The sequence below is a fragment of the Trichoplax adhaerens genome, genomic scaffold, assembly GCF_000150275.1.
Source record: "Trichoplax adhaerens TRIADscaffold_21 genomic scaffold, whole genome shotgun sequence".
Taxonomy (NCBI): domain Eukaryota; kingdom Metazoa; phylum Placozoa; class Uniplacotomia; order Trichoplacea; family Trichoplacidae; genus Trichoplax; species Trichoplax adhaerens.
The window spans coordinates 978,390-996,160 of NW_002060962.1; the positions used below are offsets into that span (position 1 = coordinate 978,390).

At 33.1% G+C, this 17,771-nt stretch overlaps 2 protein-coding genes across 2 annotated transcripts; one reads left to right on the forward strand and one right to left on the reverse strand.

Annotated features, from left to right (window-relative positions):
• Nucleotides 1-3,237: 3,237 nt before the first annotated feature.
• TRIADDRAFT_51004 (uncharacterized protein) lies at nucleotides 3,238-10,135 on the reverse strand (the record flags this gene model as incomplete). The annotated part of the gene is made up of 28 exons (XM_002117127.1): nucleotides 3,238-3,390; nucleotides 3,545-3,620; nucleotides 3,689-3,739; nucleotides 3,857-3,995; nucleotides 4,096-4,163; nucleotides 4,240-4,309; nucleotides 4,384-4,447; nucleotides 4,606-4,680; nucleotides 4,828-4,878; nucleotides 4,970-5,063; nucleotides 5,186-5,307; nucleotides 5,397-5,490; nucleotides 5,554-5,675; nucleotides 5,761-5,830; nucleotides 5,904-6,012; nucleotides 6,224-6,338; nucleotides 6,423-6,470; nucleotides 6,572-6,690; nucleotides 6,751-6,877; nucleotides 7,008-7,135; nucleotides 7,224-7,288; nucleotides 7,371-7,594; nucleotides 7,712-7,888; nucleotides 8,195-8,273; nucleotides 8,389-8,507; nucleotides 8,750-8,840; nucleotides 9,159-9,218; nucleotides 10,056-10,135. The coding sequence occupies 28 exons, from the start codon at nucleotides 10,133-10,135 to the stop codon at nucleotides 3,238-3,240; spliced, it is 2,790 nt and encodes a 929-aa protein (XP_002117163.1).
• An 851-nt stretch (nucleotides 10,136-10,986) lies between these two features.
• On the forward strand, nucleotides 10,987-12,383 carry TRIADDRAFT_61167 (uncharacterized protein; the record flags this gene model as incomplete). The annotated part of the gene is made up of 3 exons (XM_002117049.1): nucleotides 10,987-11,057; nucleotides 11,362-12,073; nucleotides 12,231-12,383. 3 exons carry the CDS (start codon nucleotides 10,987-10,989, stop codon nucleotides 12,381-12,383), a joined length of 936 nt encoding a protein of 311 aa, XP_002117085.1.
• Nucleotides 12,384-17,771: the final 5,388 nt, after the last annotated feature.

The following is a 17,771-nucleotide window of genomic DNA, read 5'->3' on the forward strand; positions in this document are numbered from 1 at the left end:
CATATGCTATGATGACGTCAAGGATGACTTAAGGTTATGTCTCTTTGCTATGGCAATACTACAGCCCACTCGTTGTGATTGACACTAGCTATTCATGCCAATGAAAATGGCAATTCTAATTTTATAATCATTATCCATTGAAATAATATTCGACGATATCAATTTGCAATAATTTAATATTCAAAATTGTAAAAACTTCTTTGAAAGTTTGCAATTGAAAGTCAAAATTTTTCTTTCCATGCTTGACATAGCTCAAAAATCGTTGGAGACAAGTGTTTGAATGTTTAGTATTTGAGAAAAAATGACCTCGGCACGCTTTACCCGCTTGATTGATGGTAAGCGGTAGACGTGATAGCCTAAACAGCCTCTTTTTCAACTCTATTTAATGATTTAGCCACACTAAGGATAAATCATATTGATACTCATAATAATTATATTTCTCCTTTATACACTTTCAACGATAGGCTGCTTAGAATAAAGACAGTATATCGCATCATTGAGGACTTAAAATAGTTATTCTTCAGAGAAATGAAAAAAATGATCTACTGTCAATATTTAATTCCAAGAATGTTCAGTCAAAAAATTGAAAATGAAAAAAAAATTCAACCTTAGAAGAGTTCTTGATAGAATGATCATTTTCTTTTCAATTAATAATTTCTCAACCTTTCTATATTTATCTTGGATTTGAAAAGTTGTTATAGAATTCCAAGAGACAGAAATAGGAGGATAAGTTTGTTTACATTTTATCTTATATCGACTTAAAAGGCAAACAGTTGGTTTAATAACTAATTTTGACTTGACTGCGTAAAAACAATTCATAAATCATATAATGATGATTGTGCTATCTACTGGATGTCTCTAATTATTTTTCCGGCAGTTTTTTTTCATGCTATCAAATAATAATTAAGCAGCACCTAATATCGAGCCTAATAACAGCCCAAGTTTCATTAATGGTTTAGCAATGAAAGATCGAATCGTCCATCAACAGATTTTATTTTTTTGGTCATTTTCATACAATTGATAATATTCTCATTAATTGATTAAATCTAGGAAGCAAGTCTATTCAACTACATTACCTATGGAGATGCTTCTAATGAAAGCTTAGCTTAGTCAACGATTCCAGTAATATTATTAATGATCATAAATTATTAGCTGAAATGATATAGAATACGCTGAAGCTGAATTCTAAAGCTCTTTTGTATGTGGCATAATTTCACAGTTGTCTTCTATACCTGGCCTATTATTTTAAATGTTGTAACTTAATGCATTGTATTCGATAATCTTGAAGGGCGGCATACGAAGGGTAAGCTATTCAATATTTATGAAACGATTGATCAATAATTAATTTCTGCTTACTAATCTTTATCTTGAAATAATGCAATTCTACTTTCTGATTTCACATTTTGAAGGTGAATAAGCCAATTGAACGTTTAGTACGCTACATTGAATATCAATTCATATCTAATGTCGATAATTAATTTAATCCATATTAGCTGATCAAATAAATATTGTATTGAAGAACCTTTATACTATTTACCGTAAATTATAGTAAAGCTCTAAATAAATCTAATGTAAGCGAATGTGACAATTCCAATAAACACATGAGCTCAATCATTCAATTTATAAACTACCGTTAAGATGGCAGATTTATAATATTTTTACAATTTTACAATTATTCAACAAAGAATATTCTAGCCATTTTCGTTTTGAGTATGACGTAAAAAGGCAATGTAGAATTTTAGACATGATAATATGATGCATATACAATAGGTTACGATAGAATGATGTTAAAAGACTCATTTATTACTTATTAATTAGAATAAGTTTGACATTAGTATAATACCTAATAAATAACTGGTTATTTTTACTTTTGTAAAGTGCTAATGCTAAAATCTATTTTCTATAACGTTATATATCAGGATCGCGGAAAGCGTTACTCATTCTATTAAAAAGTTGATTGGCAAGATAAAAGAAGGAACAATAGGGGACGAGGTCCTTTGCCGTGACCAAATCGTTTTCGAAACAAGATACAGTATCAATTTGTTGGCATATTTTCCCGTAATTTGTCCATAGCAAATAACTAATTAGCAGTATACTTTCCAACGATTGACTAGCAGCCCTGGATGTAAAATTGTCATCAGGCTGCTTGATATCGGTTGTTTGAACAGGTTACTAGTGCTCGTATATCTTACCCTTGATCGCTGGATCAATAATTTAATAAGTTTTACAGTGAAAACTTTATAATGGATATTATATTATGCGTAGTAAAATATAGCTTGAGACAATGATTGCTGCTCATCATCAACTATAGATTTGATATAATCAGACGCCAATTACATTGATGAGTTAGCCAGACATTTTAATTAGCAGTCATTAACGCAATATATCCGGTCAAATCTTGATAAACAACTCCGTCTGGTTTTGTCAAGTCTTGAATGGATTATAATAATTAAGCCTTCATAATCTACTAGGATACAATGTCATTCGAAACTAATTAAAAATTATTGCTAATCGTCAGTGACTGCCCAGTACTTGAAATAACCATTTCCTTATCTGAAGTAAATTTAAGAAGGTAACATGTAAGCTTCCCCGTATCTAAGCAGTGCTTATGATAACTATTTCCCGATCTAAAGTAAATTTAAGGAGATATCACTGAAGCTTCTCCATCGATACTTTTTCGAGGTCAGGCCTTTTGGCTTCTTCGCCAGCATATCACACTTGCAATTTTACTCTTAATGAGAAAGTTTGTGAAATTATAAATTAAGCAGTACATACAACGGAATCAAGATCAGATGATGTAATTTATTCTTTGTCAAAAACTTAAAAAATAAGCCAATAAGATGGTTAAGTGGATTTAAAAGATCATGAATGACTATATTTAGCTCTTATTTAGTTTGAGGGTTTAATTATGCTATACAATATAGTATTTATTCTTGATATCATTAATACGATACGCTAACTGCCATGATGAAATAAGTCAATATTGATAATTAGTAGCTAATGGATGAGAAACAAATTGATAGAGCACAAACCTTAACAACGACACTAAATATAAACACCAGTGTACGCTAGATACTAATGATAATTTTAATGCCACATACTTAACTATACAGTAGATAGGTACTGTATCTTGTAACTTAACTACGTACGTATATATATACGTAATGAAATATTAAATATTTGATACAGTATTATAATTACAAGTAAAGGTACGGACTCATTTCAATTGCCTTTTTCTTAGACTACCGCTAATAAGGTTGCAGCAACCAATGGTAACAATTCATCAGTCTTTTTCCGCCAATTTTCTTTTCGTTTAGAAATTTTACACCAATATTCGCCATGATGGGGCTCAGCAGTAACGCATTTTTTGGACACTGATTGTTGGAGTGCCTTGAAATTCAAGTAGTCGGATTAGAGAGAAAAATGATAATAGTCTTTAGTTTACTTCGTTTATATTACGTTAGCTTTCGTCAATTTAGTCTATAAGGCAAAGCAATCATATCTACAGCGACGAAATAGACAAATTTAATTTAATTTATTATACCTCTGTTCCATACTGTAATTCAAGTTTGTATAAATAAGCCCATGCATCGCCATTATCAGGATCAATTTTTACGGCTCTGCATATGAAATATAATTAGCACATTGCTTTGCATGCTGAAACCATGGATACAAAATAAAAGTTTACCTATGGAACCATTCGCGAGCTTTAGTCACTTTTGATTCACTCCAAAATAATCTTAAAACACATTCATCAAAAAATTTTAGTCTTATGATACAGGAAGTGATGTAATTAATCAACATTAAGTACGGGCTAAAGCTACATATTTAGCAGAATATTTCATAGAAAGAATACCTTGCTACTGCCACCAGTACGTGTGCATCGTGTTCGCAGCGCTTCATAGCATCTAGACTCTTCGTTCTTCTGACAGGTCTAGTTTCCATGAAGATCGCTTCTGCCCAGAGGATACCTGAATCGGGGTTCTCTTGCAATGCTGAATGAAGCCGTAGTGTGATAAATTAGCAAAACAATCACTTTACTACATAGAATTCTTTTGAACTGACGTGAATTCATTCGAACGCGATTGTACTTACCTTTCGCCATTAATGATTTACCCATCGGCTTGTTTCCATGCTCATTTTCAACTCTTATTGCCTGCAACCTAGTTATTGCAGAAATTTGCAATTTTAGTAATCCTATGTAGGCTTAAAAAGCAAAAGATAAGTAACTAGAGTTACCATAATTCGGGGCATTTAGGGTTTCTACTTCGACCACGTTCTAACATCGATCTTGCCTTCGTTACTTCTCCTGATCAAAATAAATAGAACAAAATTATATAGTCAGATGACTAAAATGTATAAAATCTTCCTTACTTTACCAACCTTTTGTTAATTCAAGACCCGAACTTAGTAGCCATAGCGAAACAGATTTAGGACATTTCTTAACCTAATTTACATGGCGTAATGTTAATACAATACTAAGGGTATTATATATGAATCAAACGAAATCTTCGAAGTTCATATTATTTGCAGTAAATAAATACTTTGCTCTCATGATAGGTCAACGTCTAGACCGACTTAAATAAAATAACAGTCAAATCATACCCCATCACTATATGATTCACGCGCTTTATCAATGTTACCAATTTGTTCATAAATCTGGCCGGTCATCATGTAAAACTAGAAGGAACAACGATAGCATTTGAATGAGTTTGGTAAGAATATTTATGCAGAGTATTGTTACATTCCAACATGTTATTGAGTAAATAATGATTATCATGACTTTCTAGCTTATACAAACACGATTCCAGCATTCGAATTTATTACCTTAGCAAACGTTGGATAATGTTCAATGCCTTCCTTAAGTAGCATTAGAGCCTATATATTGCAATTTAAAATTTTTAGTATATAATTCTTTGACCAGAATCATGAAATTGATGTTATAGCTGATAATATAAAATCGTCTCACCCCATCTAGATTTTTTAGGCACCACTCTAAATTGGCAGATTTCATGAAGACTCTAGCAGTTGGAGCAGTAGATCTCGCTTTCTGTAGCAAGATCCTAGATAACATGGAGTAAGTTTCTTTTGTAAATCACTGCTATCATTGCATTCTTATTAAAACTTTTTATCCACCCATACTTATGTATATGTTCAATTCACTAATAAGGTCAATATTACCAACCTTGCACGTTCATCTTCATTATTTTCACTTTCAAGTTTAACAGCTGCTAACCAAATTTCTTCGCTGTTAGGATTAGCTTGGAAAGCTAAGGCCAAAATTTGCCTGGCTGATTGAATATCACCCTTGCAATAAAGAGTCATAATTTGATAATGTTATTATTAATATAGCTGAAAAACTTATTAGCATTACTCCATAAAAATTTTGAAATTACAGAGAGCCATTTAGATTTTGCACCCATTAACCAAAGAACTTCAGCTTTCGGACAGTGGGCCACAGCTTTCTGAAGTAATTCTTCCAAGGATTCCCTGATGAACAATAAACGTGTTAAAGGTATCTTAGACATTTACCTAAATATTTTTAATTCTTACTTAGTGCCATGGTTCTTCTCTAGATAAGCGGCTCTTAGCCAAATGCCTTTTTTATTCGGAAATACTGTCAACGAATGAGCATAGATCGCACGAGCACAAGCGTAGGCATTATGAGCTATGCACTACGAAAAATAAATAATAGGTATCGGGATCAGTTAAGAATGATATATTATAATGGCTTAAAATTATGAACTTGTCCTAGCTTACACTTTCGGCATCTTCCATCCAGGTATCTTTTAAGTCTTCTTCTTCGATTCCAACTCCAATGACATTTTTTCTAGTGAAGAGATCATCGTTAATTTGATACTTTAAAGACGACAAAAATAGTACTAAAAACATTGCTTGCTTACATTATTGCTTGACAAGTATAAATACTTCCGCTTCTTTCTGCTTCTTCTGCGTCTAGTATCCAGTGGTCTCTGTTAATTTCTACCATGTTAGCTTTCAAGGATGCGATAGCTAACGGCAGGAAAATTTAGCAAAAAGATTGCGATTTATTATTACCGTCAGTGATAAAATTAATGCACATATATATCATTACAGTGGCAAACTTTAATAACAAAACAGTTGCAAACTAGTTTCATATAGATTTTTGCAAAGTTTCAGGAATATCTAATTATTCACTGTTTATTACGATAACGAATAACAGCTTTCTACACTACTATTTTACCTCGCTCTATAATTTTATCAACCATTGCGATATTATTATTCGCCTCTTCTAACTTTGCGGCAGTAATCCAAATCTGTCTATCAGTAGGTATGCTTTCTCTAGCTTTATTGAGTACCTGATATAAATTACATACAATCCTGCAGTAAATAGAAATATTCCGTAAATATAATTATAGCAATCTATGCAAAAAAATACATACCCTCCTAGCATTGTCGTAATTTTCTAATCTTGCCAAGGCTAACCATAGCTGCAACAGATAAGGTGTAAGAAACTTTAAGAACTACATACGCTTATATTAAATTCTAAATGCAGCACATATAGTAGGCAGAATCAATATTTTTTACTAACATCAACACTATGCGGACAACATTCTACAGCTCGACTAAGCATAATTCGAGCATCTTCTGGGTCCTCTAATTCTACTGCTTCTTTCCATAAACGTACAGAGTTTGGAATTTGTTCCAGGGCTGAAAATAGTACAATAATTATTGTTTGGACCTAAAGACAAATATTGTGCTTATTGTCACCTTTTCTGAATACTCTTTTCTTTGATATAGTTTCTTCCTCAAGTTCAGCCGCCTTAATCCACAGCTTAACGGAATTAGGCATGTTGCGGATGGCTTGAGAGACTATCGATAGACTAGTTTCCTTTGGCTGTGGATAGAGATTTATTGAATTTGAAATTAATTTGAGGGTAAATCTTATTTTCATTTTCAAGTATCTATACCGAATATCAAGAACGGTTAATACTTAGTAGCCATTTACCACTATAGTGGTCCAGTACCTGTAATCGAATAGCTTCAAGCCAAACATCTTCACTTTTTGGGCATGTTTCGCAGCCTTTAGTAATGATGTTACGAGCTTTCTGCATGCGTCCAGTTACTTCTTCCAACCTAGCAGATGCAATCCATCCTGGAGTGAAAAGAACGGCTATTAGAAGATAGCACTTTTTATGCAATTAATTAAAATATATATAATACGTGTATATTAATTAATGTACCTGGTCCGTGATTTGGATTTGTTGTAATTACAGAATTCAAAAGTAAGCGCGCCTTCTTGATATCACTAGATACATTGACCAAAAATGTAAAATTAAATACAGCAACTCTAAGCTGATAGATAGTTGATGAATTTTTCAAATGTTTACCCAATGTCTGCGTTAGCAAAGGAAGTGCTACTTTGCAAATCTGTTAAGTATCCTTTTGGATCCACCACAGTTTGCCCTTCTACGGAGTCAGATACCTGATCAAGTTTCACACCTACTAAAGTACTTCTGGCCTGACCGATTCTTATCAGATCAAGCTCACTCGAAGAAGGCGTATTAAACCCAGTCAAAGAGCCGGGATATGGCGTTTGAAATCCGCCTAATTGCTTTTAACAGGATGTTACAGATACGTCACGAAATCATGTTTGCGGTTTGACACGTATCTCATAGCTACAAAAAAGATATGTATCTGGATGTGTATTAACAAATCAATGGATAGCTACCTGCTGTCGCCGATCGAGGGTGTTAACGGATCCACTATTACTTAGTCCTTTACTAAGAACTGAGTCAGGAACAGGAGTAAATTTTTCAGTTCTGGGGTTACGCTGCTTCTTGTTACGAATATCACCAACTTCTGGGATACTTCTCCAAGCATCTTCCGATACGCTCGCTAATTCACGCTAACAAATATAAGTACGTGATATCATTAATTTATTATATGTACTAAAAGCAAAATTCGTTATACTAACGGGCTTAGCTCATCATAGGATTGCACTCTGCTAATTTACTACTCTGAGTCAATTGTCGTAAAAGAAAATATAAAAGTATATAATGTATACTGCATACTGTATAGAGTTTGACGTCGATGACATTTAACTGTTGGCGATAAAACTGCTATTGAAGATATAACTGATCAACTAGCAAGTGGCTTTCTACCATAAAAATATCATAGTATAATCGCTGAGATGATAAGTCAGTTTATATACCCTTAAATCAGAAAACTGCTGCTGAATTTTTGGTCTCTCTTGACGATATTTTTCAATCTCTTCTTTAAATCTCTTTTCCCTAAGATCAGATATAAAAAACACCATTTGGATTTCGTATAATAATTTAAGACTATAGAAAACTATATACAAGTAAGGTTTATTAAAAATGAAAGCACAAATTTTCTTAAACTGACCTTCTGTCTCTTCTTCTATCATCCATACGTTTATCAATTTCATCGTAGGCAGCATCAGCTTCTTCATCATCTTTATCATAAGGTCCTTTCGAGAATAGACTGCCACCGTATCCAGAGAACTATTCGTGAACAATGTAAAAAATTATGTCATTCACTTACGCCGTCGCTCGAAACGGTGATTACAACTGAAGTATATTCTGTTTTTTTGCGATAGTGGTACAGAATAAGATATCTCGCGATTGAGAGATTCATTATTTATACGTAATAGCGATATCATAAATGATATTGCAGCCTGCGATCACATTTGACGTGATATTTAGCATTGCTATGGCTTTCTTAATATATAGGTAAATTTTTTAACCTCATCATAGTTGGTATCATTTAGATCTTCTTCCTCTTCTTCATCGTCATCATCTCCTCGTTTACGAGGTGGCTTAGGGTGGCGTTCGTCACTAAGTATAGATAGAATTGGGAATAAAAGCTTGTAATATAGTATTACTATGTGTACAATCTTGAGCTCATAGCTAATAATACTTGGGTGCACATCAGTTCGAATGATCATGCAACAATCATGAAAGATGAGAACTTCTATATGGCATACAAGTATAACGTCCAGATGTAAATTGTATAATCCATGAGAATCGCTGTAGTTGTTACTTTCCAGGTTTATAGTAGATATATTATTTTTATAGCGTACGGTAAAATCTCATGGCATCAAATAGAGGTAGCCAGCAAAATTACCATATAAATAATCATAAGCAGAGGCTTACCTGATGTCAGATGCATCACGGGCAGGACCAATATCAGAACGGGTGGTAAAGCCTGTAGCACTAGTAAAGTAATGAAATATGATAAGTTAATATAGTCCATTTCGATGACGGTAAATACTTGCAGTCGAATTTCTGAGGAGTACGTATTAGGTATAAGGTCTAAGCAAAGGACTACAATGGGTTTCGGATCTTATAATTGATTATTAAAAATCTAATCAGGTATACATAATAGACAAATATAAAGTAAGGTAAGTATTGCAGTATCTATTGTCAAAAATATTGTACATTACTACAGCCATTCATGTTAATGCGGCAAGCACACGAACGTTGCACAAGCAGTTCCATTATAATTTCCATATACTGCAGTTTGAGAGTATACTGTACTGCATCTAGAATATCAAAAATTCTTGGCAGTATCATCTGCATTTATTGTTATTTTCCGACGGCAATCTAGTAGATACATTTAACATTTTACTACAGATACGAGTACGTATAGTATCCTACATATGTACAGTATTGCACATCATAATTATTTACAATCCATCCAGTCACGTTGACAACATGAAACCAAGATTGCTAACATCATGCAATTTAATGAATAGCTGAACGAATCCATTATACAAGAATTTTATAAGAAACTGGCGTCCTACTATCAGGATATACAGCTAGAAGATAAATATTTTAACAGTTAACTCTATATGATTCCATCTAATCAGTTTTGTAATATCATTTTCAGCCAGAATCTTTTTGCAATGTTATGGCAGTGCACTATGGTTAGGTTGGATCAAGCAAGTCTATGAAACCGCTTTGCGATATTATATCGTATCGTCAAATGAAGTTATAAATTTATCATTGACTAGTTGCTGTATAGTCGATGTTAACAATAAAATGATTTACCCTCTTCCAAGACCAGGAACATAACCTAAAGGTGCTGGTGCACTGAGAAAAGCTTTCTTTGATTTCGAAATCATCGACATGTTGGCAAAGGGTTAGCGTTGAGTGAAGTCGCGTCGTACAGCAATAGAGTGACGAAGTCCCAACGTCATAATTCAATATGGCTGGATACACTGGCTGAGTTAATGCAAGATCATCGAAATAAAATATCCTGCCCATTAGCTACTGTATGGAACAGTCCATTATCCGTCATTTCTCCTCGGATTTTCTGTTCGACAGCGTACAGTACATAACACTGGTAATAGTCTACGTACTGTACACTGTACACTGTACTGCACTGACTACGGGCTACAGTGTACAGTACAGCGTATTGTAGACCTCTGCATTGTACACTGTACCCTCATGTACAGTACTGTACAGTACTGAGTAGTTATCAGTACTGTACAGTGTACAGTACGCTGTACTCTGCATTTCCAGTACTGTACCGTGGTACTGTACAATATCGTCTGGCCAAATTTGAAATCAACCGCTGCATCTCCATTTTAGGCAAAAGGAAGAAGCTGCAAAACTAATTCTTGTTGAGGGGAAATAGACTATAGCATTCTTGGCATCGGCGGCAAAGTTGCAGCATAGATGCCTAAAAGATTGAAGATTGATTAATTTTGAAATCAAGATTGTTATTCGTGCTGAATTTTAAAAACGCTGCTAGCCAAGTTGTCATCATAAGTTTATTTTCATCGACTTTGATGTTGATTCATTTCGATATTGGCATGTAAATCATCAACAGCACCAGACGTGCTACAGCATACGAAAAAACTGCACAAGTCATAGACGTTGGCCATTTTGTATGACAAGCTGATTATTGACTAGATAGACTTATTAAGCACTGGACGCAACATCAATGTCCCATCACTCACCATCTTTTCCATCTAAGATGGAATATGATTACGAGTTTGATGCTCCTCAGTGGGCTGATCTTAATGATTGGAAGGAGGAAGATGATTTGTAAGTCTCTTGTAATGATAAAGGTTACAACAGGTTGCTGAGTCACCAACAAGGTGAAAATATAAAGTAGAATACGTAAAGTATGACATTGGTACAGCATTACCTTCTGAACTTCTTATACTTGTTGTATGTATATCACTAACTGATCTTGTATATCTGATATGCTTCCTGTATTGTAATATTACTACCTGCGATAAACTACCATACAGATTGGTTATAACTTACTGTTAGCAGATATAACAGTTTAGAATTTGTCTATTATTCTATTGCCTTTATTTACACGTATTTTACTGCACGATATCAGGGACACTTCCGAATGGTTTTCTATAGCACATCCATCACACGAAAAGCCTCAATCACCAGAAAGCAAAAACAACAAGAGCAAAAAGGGGAAGCGGCGCAGTATTTATTGCCACAGTCCAATAAGTCGATTAGTTTTAAAGCAAAAACAGAAAATGAATAGATTTACTGTCACAAATAGAATGGAAAAAAATCAACGACTGTTGACAGAAATAGCATCTGAACAAAGTTGTCAAGCAGCAACGTTAAAATCTAATTCTATACTTACCGACAAGTTACTTCAACAGCAAGATCACGTAACTACCACCGATAACATGGAAAAGCCAGTTCATCCTGTGCTGTCGGATTCTACTACACCACGTCGATCACCTTTCTTAGCAAAGAAATTGAATTCTTTAGAAATCGATGCCTCCTCCACGAATTCACCGCCAGCTAGAGTAGTCAAGCCGAGTCTTACTTTCAAAAAAAGCGATACTCAAGGCAATTCTCCTTTAACAGCTAAACAAGCTAGCATTTATAAAAAGGAATCTCGTCGATCTACACGCTTTAACATCTTTTCTACCTGTAAATCGTCACCCCTTTCTAGCGTGCGAATGTCTAATTGTGAAAAAGCATCTGTACCTACAATGGCCTTGAGATCAAAATGCGTTAGCACTAAAGGAAATGTTAAAAATGCCGATTTAAGATCCTCAATAAAGAAAACGAGTATATCTAAGGTTAGAAGAAATATGCTAAACTCAATAATTTACACATTAATGCCGTATTTAAAATATCTTATACTCGATCAGTAAATAAAATTTATGTTTACGTATCTATTCTGCCAGTCATACTGTACCACATGTTTAACTGCTATTCTTGCTTCTTATCATCTAGTCTACTGATAAGCCTTCCAAAAGTATTTCTACGAAACCAAGGAGATCGGTAACCATTGAAAATGACCCTGATCTGATTAAGCTTATCAGGAAGCATAATGCCAAGGTAGCAGCTACCAAATACAAATATGATATCAATGGCAGAAGACTATAGACAATGACAAAATAATTATTATTATGCGAATATTACATTACTAACTTCGAAAAGTAGATAGTTGTTTTAAGCGCTTCTATTTTAGTTAATGGAAAGGTATGTTAGCGATTATTGAGAATTAAAGTATTTAAATTGAAATTGAAATACTTGGTAAATATTATTATGTAGTTCTCGGCTAAATATGCAGTAAATAATTATAAGCACTTAGGCTGACCTTTACGTAGTTATAAGTATAGTGAAAAGATGCGGTATTCATACAGGATGCACTGATATTGCGCTTAGCGGCTTGAAGAACTTGCTCAATAATAAGGTATTAATGACAGAATACCATCAATAAATTTTCATATACGAGTATTATACGTCGTACACTCTGCTGGACTATATTAGATAACATGCATTGCTTTTAATTGCTCTGAAGTTTGTTATATACTATAGGATGTACGTATGTTGTATGTTGTTAATAGCTAAACATCTATGTAAGATATTTCTCTATAAAGACCAACAATTGAATGATATTGCTAGGAAGTAAAAATGATAAAAAATTCAGGATTGTATCATCGGCTTAAAGTATCCTGCAGTATCCATGTAACTTCAGAATCTATATTTGGAATAAGTTGTTCTTGTTGCTATATTCTCAATCGTTTTAGATATTTTGTACTAAAATTTCTTGTTCCAGAAGTTATCATTTTGAATGAAACTTAATACTATTTTTTTGTAATAACTGTGCACATTTATTTAATAAGCAAACCTGTGGCATATGTACAGCGGTTATATAAATCAACTTGTAAAACGGTTAAATGAATATAATGTACATGATTATTTGATAGTCAATAAAAATTGTAGTAATCTCCATCAAATATGTAATCTGGAGGAGGGTATCTTGTGTCTAGAACATATTAATCAAATACGGTGTTACTGAATGTGGATGGGATTAAGTTCATTTATTTGCCAAATAACGATAAACTTGGCACTACTATATCTTTAAAGATTCCAGTCTCTCCTGTATTAGTAGAACCGCGACTGTCAAGGTCGGAATCTTGGATAATCTATGTTGTGAGTAGTAAACAAATTAAAATAAACATTAGGATTACGGCTAAATGGTCGAACAGAAAAATGACTTCAAGCATACTGTTTTGCCTAACCTGTTTGATATCACTATTTTTTAGATCACCACGGAGTGCTAACAATGCTTGGATATGTTCAGTTCTAATGTCAGGAAAGGACATTACTAATCCCTAAAAAGTAGAAATTAGTAGCACATAAATAAGTAGAGTCCAAGCGCGAAGCCAACTAGTACTACTATACCCATACGCTTATGAGATTATATTCAAATTCTACCATTGTTTATAACTCAGGTTGTCGGTATTAAAATCTCAGCAATTATATAATTTACCCTAATTTCTAGGCATAGCATTGTAGTATCCTTTAGTTTAATAACATCGGCAAGGGAATGTAACACCTTCCAACAAAAATCCTATATATTTCCAAAATTAGAAACGGAAACTAGCTTAACTGTCGACAATATTTTATCATGCTATACTCATTAGTATACTTATACTGTATATGAATCCTCCATTTAAATAAATTTTTACTATTAGACACTATATAATAGTGTATTACAATTTTAAGAATAATTGCAAACCATACATTCGAATCGGATAAAGATTTCGTAAATAATCGCTCGATATCATTTGCTTCCTTTCCAATTTTTTCCGCACCTTGCCTTCTTTCATCATACTGCTTAAACACTATTCTCCTTTATAAATTAAAATATGAAAAACTATTAAAAAAATTTTTGTCGATATATCACAGCATCATTTAAGTATCGCAGTTTAGGTTAAATGACTCATTTTGTCTTGTACTGCTAAGCACAAACTTGTGAACAATTGCAGTGACGTATTCTTTTATCAGCCTTTTCACCATTCTTGCCATTAATTGATTATAATACCTAGTTCATATTCACAATTTATTTCGAAAGTAAACGTTATTTTTACATTGATATTTAATAGAAGCATAAAAATACTGAAGAAAAATTTGTTGTCTCTGAAAGACTTTAACTACATTTTTCGTAGATATTTAAAATCGGCACCATAATCTTCAATTGTTACTATGATTGTATCCATTGCCGTTGATGAAGTTAACCTAATGAAATCCGCAGTTATTACTTTCGCAGTAAAGATCCCATATGGAACAGAAATCAACCAATAAGAAGACTTACCATTTTCTTGTTAACAACCCGTTAAAATGGCTCTCCAGATCGTAAAAAACTTCATCAATCAAATAATCGATTCTAAAGTCATGATATCATGGTATACAATAAGTTTCTACATTATAAGCATAATTTACACTGGTCGCCTAAATAGTATTTTCAAATACATAACTAAAACATGCATTCTTACGTTAAGAGTGAGAGTCTAAAAAGTAAGTCCTTATTGGTATCGAAAAGCTTAAGCGTCTCAGTATCGCTTGAATGCCAACCCTTACCAAATTCATCATTCACTCTTTCCTATGATAAGATTTCATTAAAATTATACAGTAGTGTGAAATAAAATTTATAGTACAGTGGAACAAAAAACTTAGCAATATTATATAAGAATAGAAAATCTCACCAGTAAACCATCGCTTAGAGTATCAATGATGTTACAATTATTGACGATAGAGATCTGGAAGATTTTAAGGTTCTACTTAGTTGGTGGCATCTAACTACTGTATAATATATACATCGACTAGTATACTAGCTAAGTTACCATCATGCTGCCAGTAAATGTATAAATGAACATACCATATAATATACATAGTTTGGTGGTTCCGTTCTTTCTTCCATATGCCTATCGCGGTAATTATTTACCGCAGCTGAAGCCAAAATCATAATCTTGTGTTATTATCACGATGCACCTAACACTATCATAGTACAATTTACCTCGATAATCGTACAAAAAGGTGCTGGATTCTAACATGCATACATGGAGAGCCTATTTTTTGATCAAAATGAACTGTAACTAATCAGGTCAAAGTATGGACTACTAGAAGAAACCCTTAGGTTTCCTCTAGTAGTCTGTAGCAAAGTGTAGTCAATAAATTTATGCAATTTTTATACCTTAAGCTTTACATTTTGTCCAGGAACAGAGGCAACAGACAACTATTATAAATTTAATGAAGAATTAAAACGATGGTGTAGATATACTATGGAGAGACTCTTAATATTATTTTCTTTGGATACTACATTACGAACGTTTTGGTCTAACATCTGATATAAATCGATCGGTAATGTTGTTTGTAAACAGTTTTCTGCATCAGAGATTGGCATCTTTGAACTAGTCCAGTCCTGATAGTAAAAATATTTCACAAAGATCAGTAACCCATCCGATCACAATAATGTAGCATCCAAATAGACGTGTTCTCAACGAACTTTCATATCTGCTTTTAACAGATTTGACATCCATTCCTTTATATTTGCTCGCATTGTTGAAGTATATCTTATATGATAATAAAGCAAAGTAAACAGGATTAAAAGTTAATGGCAAATGTATATCCTAAGAATCTATTAAACTGTTTTATGATTTACTTCTTTAATAAGACGTCTTCTGCCATGGAATTTATCAAGGGTCCAAGGTGAGACACATCTATTTCTAACGATGGGTGCATCATGAATTCAGCTCCGCTAATACAAATGACGTAAAATACACCATTAACAGTGCAGCCACTAATAAATTACAAGTAAGATTGATGTCGACGTGCGTTTGGTATTACCTATACTTTTTGCTCCATGTCAGCAAGCTAGCAATATCATTGGCTTTTAATTGCTCATGAGATAAGGAATTTAGCTATTGAAGGCAACATGTAAAATCAGCAATTTTTAGCTATTATTGCAGTAAATCAAAAGTCGATGTTAAGTCACCGTTGATGACAGCTCATTGTGGTAGAGTTTAACATATAACTGAAGAATGTTATATGAAGCTGGAAAAGCTGGAATGCAATATTTCTAGAGAAATCCGTACAATTAAGTTATGAAAATTTCGATAAAATTTACAAAGAAGAAAAGCTCTACATGATGACATTATCGATAAACTTAATTACTGTATTTACCTTAACAACGATAAGATCTTCGATCATAGATTTTCTTGTTTGTTCGAGAAATTTTATAAGCCAGGTACTATTTTCTTCCCTCATTTCAGCTTGATGAAATTCAAACCTTCAATTGCAAATATAGACTTCAATTTTAAGAAATTATTTGATCTGTAGCAACTAGATAGTAAAATTTTAGAGATATTTATAGACCTGTCCCGTACGGATTTTTCTAAAACTTCAAGAGCTTTCTTTCGATAACACTTTGGTCTATCAGGAGGACAGAATCCACTATCCTTTTCCTTTTCAACAGCTTTTCTGTCAGATCTAATTTGATATTATGGGATACTTTCACTTTGCATAATGCAAAAATTAATTTAAGTAACTAATTATATACGAAATTGCATACTGTATAATATAATAATAACGATTTGAAACATGCTATCTTTAGTTTATAAGTTATTATGCTAATATTATGATCATTTATTACCTTTCTTCTCGTTCAATAATGCGTAACGCTGTTACTAGAAGAGCAGATTCAGTTCTTACAATATTTAATGCTCTTTGTAAAACGACCCATAGTTGTTTTGACAGTTTGGTCTGATAAATAGTACCGATTATAAGTATATTCTACACGACTCAATGATATGACAATATAAAAAATTTTGGATAGGATATTCTTACCGATAAGGGAGCAATTTTAGAAAAATAATCCATTATTACCTACGTAAAGAAATTAAGTTTTAATTGGCATGATCTATTCGAAATATAAGACAATACAATATCGAATTCATGATTGCTTTCAAGTATCTGTTAAATTTTAATTAGGAGAAGTAAATGTAATATGAAAATGTTATCTCTAAATACTATCCCTTACAAAAATGGTAATTGTGTAGAAACTTTAATTGTGAAATCACTTACTTGTTTATCTAGCTCGGTATGCTCTGGTAACTTATGAACTTCAAACAGAAGTTCATCTCTAGCTCTCTCAAGTTCTACTAGTCTATAGGTTAACATGACCAACAAAGTACAGTAGAAAATATATATAAAGATGCATATAATCAGTTCATGATATTAGAATGACGCACGAAGTTGCGTTCTAAAAATATATTGTAATAATTATATATTATAAGGGCAGACCTCTTGTGAGCTTCTAGTAGTCGGCCATCGTTAATAAGCGCCTGTGTTCTTTCAATACTTTCCGGCAATGCAAAAATATAATTGAGATGATCTTTGGCAGCCGATAACTAAAATTTAACATACGGTATGATCAATGCCATCCAATACATGTGTTTATATTATCATTGAGATCGATTTATATTA